Raw genomic sequence first — 4,797 nt, 5'->3', positions numbered from 1 at the left:
CCCGCCGTTGCGCGCCCGATGTGCTGATGCGCTGGCGGCCGTCGACGCCCGCCCTGATCGCCCTCTCGACGCTCAGCTTGCTGGCCGTCGCGCTGCTGCCGGGCGGCGCGCGCGCGCCGTTTATGGCTGACGCGCACCATGCTGCGGCGCAGCACGGTGCCTCGTCACTGCCTCACGGCGCCATGTCCATGCCGATGAGCTTCGAGCTCTCCTTCGACACCATATTGGTAGGCGGCAGCTACGGCAGTACACTACCTTCGCCAGGCCCCACGGCTTAGTGCAGTTGGCTTCAGATCCCCACCACAGCCGCAGTTTCTCACAGCCCGCGCCCACCCTCCTGCCGCCTGCTCGGTGCCCATGCAAGCACCCCACGCCCCCCACACCCTGCCGCGCCCCCTGCAGTGGTTCAAGCCGTGGCACCCCCGCACGGCCGCCGCGTGGCTGCTGTCAGCCCTCGTCCTCGCCGCACTGGGGGTCGCCCACGAGGCGCTGGCCAGCTTTCGGGTCGCGCTGTCGCGGCGCGCGCAGAAGCAGCAGGGCGGCCTGTACTCCGCGCTCATCCCGGGCGGCGGCGGCGGCGGCGGCGTCAACGATCTTGCGCCGCTGGGGACGCGCGCGCTGCACAGGTATGATGCCTCGGCGCTTTGCGCAGCCCAGTGCGCCGGTCCCTCCCCCAGCATGTTCTTGCACCTTTGTGCGTCGAGACAGCTGCCCGGCAGCTGCCGCACCCGCTGCCGCCAGGCAGACAGCAACCTAGCCGCCGACCGCGCGGCGCAGACTCCCGCCTGCCGCGCGTCCCTGGCGCGTCGCCGATGGTCCCAGCGGCCCGCTTTGGCGTTTCATGCGTGCGGCACCGACCAGCGCGGCCGCCCCTGCCGCCCTGCCGCCCCGCAGCTCCCTGTACGCGCTCAACCTCGCGACTGGGTACCTCCTGATGCTGGCGGTGAGGCCCGCCGCCAACGTCAGCGCCACTGCCACCGCCAGCGCCACTGCCGCTGCTAGCACCTACACAAACACAACCGCCAGTGCCAGCACTAACGCAAGCGCCGGCGCCGCAAAAACAACAGTTGGGGAACTGTTGCCACCCAATCCTGGCCGATCACTGCCACCAACCAGGCGCTGCGCGCCGGCCCGCCCCCCGCCCCACCAACCCCTCCGGCCCGCCGCCACCGGGCCCCGCGCCGCGCCCCTCAAACGCGCGCTCGCTGCGCCGAGTTCGACGCCCATCGCGGGCCCGCCAACCCCGCCGCTGCTCCCCTCCCAACACCGGTCCCCGCCGGACGCGTCATCCCCGCCCGCCCGGCTCCACCCCCACTCCCCTCCCCCCAATTTTCTGCCCCCAGGTGATGACCTTCAATGTGGGCTACTTTTTCACGGTGGTGCTCTCCATGGGCGCAGGGCACCTGCTGTTCTTCAACAGGACCTGGCACCTGGCGCTGCCGCGCGCCGAGGCCTGCTGCGAGACCAGCTCGGCGCACGAGTAGCGGTAGCCGGGCGGGCCCCGCCGTCGGTTTTCCTGTTGCGCGTGGCGCGGAGCGGGTGCCTGTGCACGCACTTGGCTCCATACGGGTGGCGCGGACGCCACCGCACCGTTCTTGACCGGTCGCTGCCGACCAGCCTCCAGATGGGCGGCGCCTGCCGTTCGATCATTGGTGTGTTCTCCCGCACTGGCCGTTCGCCGGTCGTCCAGCCGCCGCCCCGCCTCCCCGCGCGCCGCGGCGCGGCCCCCCTGGCCGCCAGCTGCACCCCGACCTTGCGCCGCTGCGCATGCTTTTCACACGGTCACCGTGAGGTAACGGTTACCTCACCTCGCGCTGCTGAGCGTCTTGACCCTGTCAGGCCTGGCCTTCGAGGCACCCCGCCCTGCCCTGCCCCGTTGGGCCCCTGCTCAGCGCAAGGAGCCACCTCAATCCCTCCGCAGCACTGCGTGGCCAGTGACGCCGCCCACCCCTGCTCCTACTCGGCTTTAGGAGAAAGCTCTTTACCTGTGATCACTGTCAAAACTTGATGCCGAGTTACAAACGAAAATGGCGGGCGGCGTGTTATGTCCCTCAGTCCTGGCGAGCCCTATGGGTGCTTGAAAGTTGTAGCACCCTTCAAGGCCGGCCGGACCGCAGATGCCGCCGCAGCCGCAGCAGCAGCAGCAACAGCAGCCAAAGCCAGGAAAGGGGGACGTCCGCCCCGCGGCAAAAAATGGGTGCGGTGCTCGCAGGGGGGGGGCGTTTGCATATAGCACTTCCGAATGGGCATGTGCCGCTGGCGTGGGGCGCCGCCAACGTTCCCGTCGGCACACGCACAAAGGCCGGTCTCACCCCCGCACTCCCAAACGAGCTTTCCGCAGGCAGGGGGCCCGTTCGCGTGCGCGCGGGTGCACAACCTCAGCGGCCGCCGCCGCCGCCGCCGGTCTGCCGGGCGCGTCGGCGGCCCCGCGCGAGCCTCCAGAACGCAGCCCGCCCCTCACTCCTTGAACGGCGCGAACACGACGGCCGAGTTGTGGCCGCCGAAGCCGAAGCTGTTGGAGACGGCGGCCGTGACCGCGAGCTGCTTCTTCTCGTTGGGCACGGTGTCGATGCCGGCCACCTCATCGACGAGGTTGTGCTGGTTCAGGGTCGGGTGCAGCCAGCCGGTCTGGATGGCCTGGGGGCCGGGATGAAGTGTTGTTGGGTGGGGGCGGTTTCGGGCGGGTTTTGGTGGGGGTTGTGGACGGTTGTGGGTGGGCGGTGATGGGTGAGCAATTTCACAGGGGCGTTGGGGCCATCCGGCATGGGGTCTGCAGGGATGCGGCTCTAGCGGCTTTGGGGGTTTGATGCAGGTGTGCGTGGGCGGGGGGGAAGGGGTGTGCACAGCAGCAGGCGGCGCAGCTGGGTGGCCGGCGCCCGTCCGAGGGCGTCGCGAAGGGCCCCACGAGGCCGCGGGCCGCGCACCTTGACGACCGCGACGGCCTCGATGCCGGCGGCGGCGCCGAGGCAGTGGCCGATGAGCGACTTGGTGGCGTTCATCTTGAGGTTTGAGGTGTCGGTGAAGACCTTCTTGATGGCCTTGACCTCCGCCACGTCACCCACCAGGGTGCTGGGGATTTGAACGAAGTGTTGGGTTGGGCGGGTGCGTGGTTAGGGGAGGGTGCGCGCTGTCGCCGGCCGTGCCCCAGACAGCAGGGGGTTGATCGACCCATGAAATTGCAGGCGGCGCGGCTCCCAGTCCCATGCATTGCCCTGGGGACATGCCGCACCAACATGAGCTCGCAACGCACGCACACGTGCCAACGCACGCGTGCACACACGCGCACGCGCGTGCACACACACACACACACACACACACACACACACACATACACGCACACATGCGCTTGGCACGCACGCGTCCACGTCTCCCTCCCGCCCCCGCCCCACCCACACACACACACCCACACAACACACACCCACACAACACACACCCACACAACACACACCCACACACACACCACCGGCCCCGACCCCCGCCCACCTCGTGGCGTGTGCGTTGATGTAGTTGACCTGCTCCCGCTCGATCCCCGCGTCCTTCAGCGCCAGCTCGATGCACGTGCTCACCCCCAGCCCGTCCGCCCGCGGGTCGGTCATGTGGTGCGCGTCGCATGTGACCGCCCCGCCCAGGTACTCGGCCAGGATGGTGGCGCCGCGCGCCTGGGCGTGCTCGAGGGACTCGAAAACGAAGACGCCCGCGCCCTCGCCCATGACGAAGCCGTCGCGGTCGACGTCCCAGGGCCTGGGGGGTGGGGGAGGGGTCAGGGAGAGTGTGTGTGTGTGTGTGTGTGTGTGTTGTGTGTGTGAGTGCGTGCGTGTGTGCGTGCGCGCATGTGCGTGCGCGGGGGTGGTTGCGTCCGGGTCTTAAAGGGCAGCCGCGGGCCAGCCAGCGCTGCCAGGGCGCGCCGTGCGGCGCCGCTTGCGTCGTGCGGTCTCCTGGGCGCCCCGCGCGCGCGCGGCTGCGTGCATGCACCACTCCCGCCAGGCCTCGCCCCGCCGCGCCCCGCCCCGACGTGCGCCCCCTGCTGCGCCCCGACCCGCGCCGCCGCGTCCCGCTGCGCCGCGCCTAGAAGTGCGCCCCGGCCCCCCACCTGGAGGCCTTTTGGGGCTCGTCGTTGCGGGTGGACAGCGCGCGGCAGGCCACGAAGCCGCCCAGGCCCACGGGGATGATGGGCGCCTCGCTGCCGCCCACAACCATCAGGTCCGCGTCGCCGTTGCGGATGTGGTTGGCGGCCTGGGAGGTTGTGGGCAAATGTTGTGTTTCAATTCGTTGTTGATTGTCTGCACGTGGGGTTTTCGGGGCGCGGCACGGGCGGCGCCGGAGTGGGGGATGGTGCAAGAGCGGTGCGCGTGGGGGCTGGCGCCGGCCGCCCTGGCGGCGCCGCGAGGGCCTCCGTGCGCAGCGGTGTCACCAGCAGCAGGCGACCGCCGCCGGTTGCGCTGAAGGCGAGCCTTGATGGCCCTTGATGGCCTCCCTTCCTCCGTCTTGCCACCACCCACCCCCTGACAAACCCCCTCCTGGGCGGAACCGAAACCGAGCGGATTTGGCGCCCTCACCGACACGTATGCGTAGTTGGCAGTGGCGCAGGCCGTGGAGATGGAGTAGTTGGGGCCCATGAAGCCGGTGTCGATGGCCAGCAGGGCGCCGCCCATGTTGGTGATGGCGTAGGGGATGAAGAAGGGGGAGATCTTCTTGTAGCCCTTCTCAACCAGGTTGGCAACACCTGGCAGGTGAAAGTGGAATGTTTCCAGGGTTTGGGGTTTGGGGTCGAGAAGTGGCGGGGGTTTGGGGTGGGGG

At 69.8% G+C, this 4,797-nt stretch overlaps 2 protein-coding genes across 2 annotated transcripts; one reads left to right on the top strand and one right to left on the bottom strand.

Annotated features, from left to right (window-relative positions):
• Nucleotides 1–26: 26 nt before the first annotated feature.
• MNEG_5139 (hypothetical protein) lies at nt 27–1,484 on the top strand (the record flags this gene model as incomplete). The annotated part of the gene is made up of 4 exons (XM_014046382.1): nt 27–227; nt 403–626; nt 895–943; nt 1,344–1,484. The coding sequence occupies 4 exons, from the start codon at nt 27–29 to the stop codon at nt 1,482–1,484; spliced, it is 615 nt and encodes a 204-aa protein (XP_013901836.1).
• A 973-nt stretch (nt 1,485–2,457) lies between these two features.
• Nucleotides 2,458–4,652, bottom strand: MNEG_5138 (hypothetical protein; the record flags this gene model as incomplete). Its single annotated transcript, XM_014046381.1, has 5 exons — nt 2,458–2,637; nt 2,925–3,069; nt 3,484–3,741; nt 4,091–4,233; nt 4,557–4,652. 5 exons carry the CDS (start codon nt 4,650–4,652, stop codon nt 2,458–2,460), a joined length of 822 nt encoding a protein of 273 aa, XP_013901835.1.
• Nucleotides 4,653–4,797: the final 145 nt, after the last annotated feature.

This window comes from Monoraphidium neglectum (genome assembly GCF_000611645.1).
Source record: "Monoraphidium neglectum strain SAG 48.87 unplaced genomic scaffold scaffold00752, whole genome shotgun sequence".
NCBI classification, from domain to species: domain Eukaryota; kingdom Viridiplantae; phylum Chlorophyta; class Chlorophyceae; order Sphaeropleales; family Selenastraceae; genus Monoraphidium; species Monoraphidium neglectum.
This window is presented reverse-complemented; position numbering and strand designations above follow the sequence as displayed.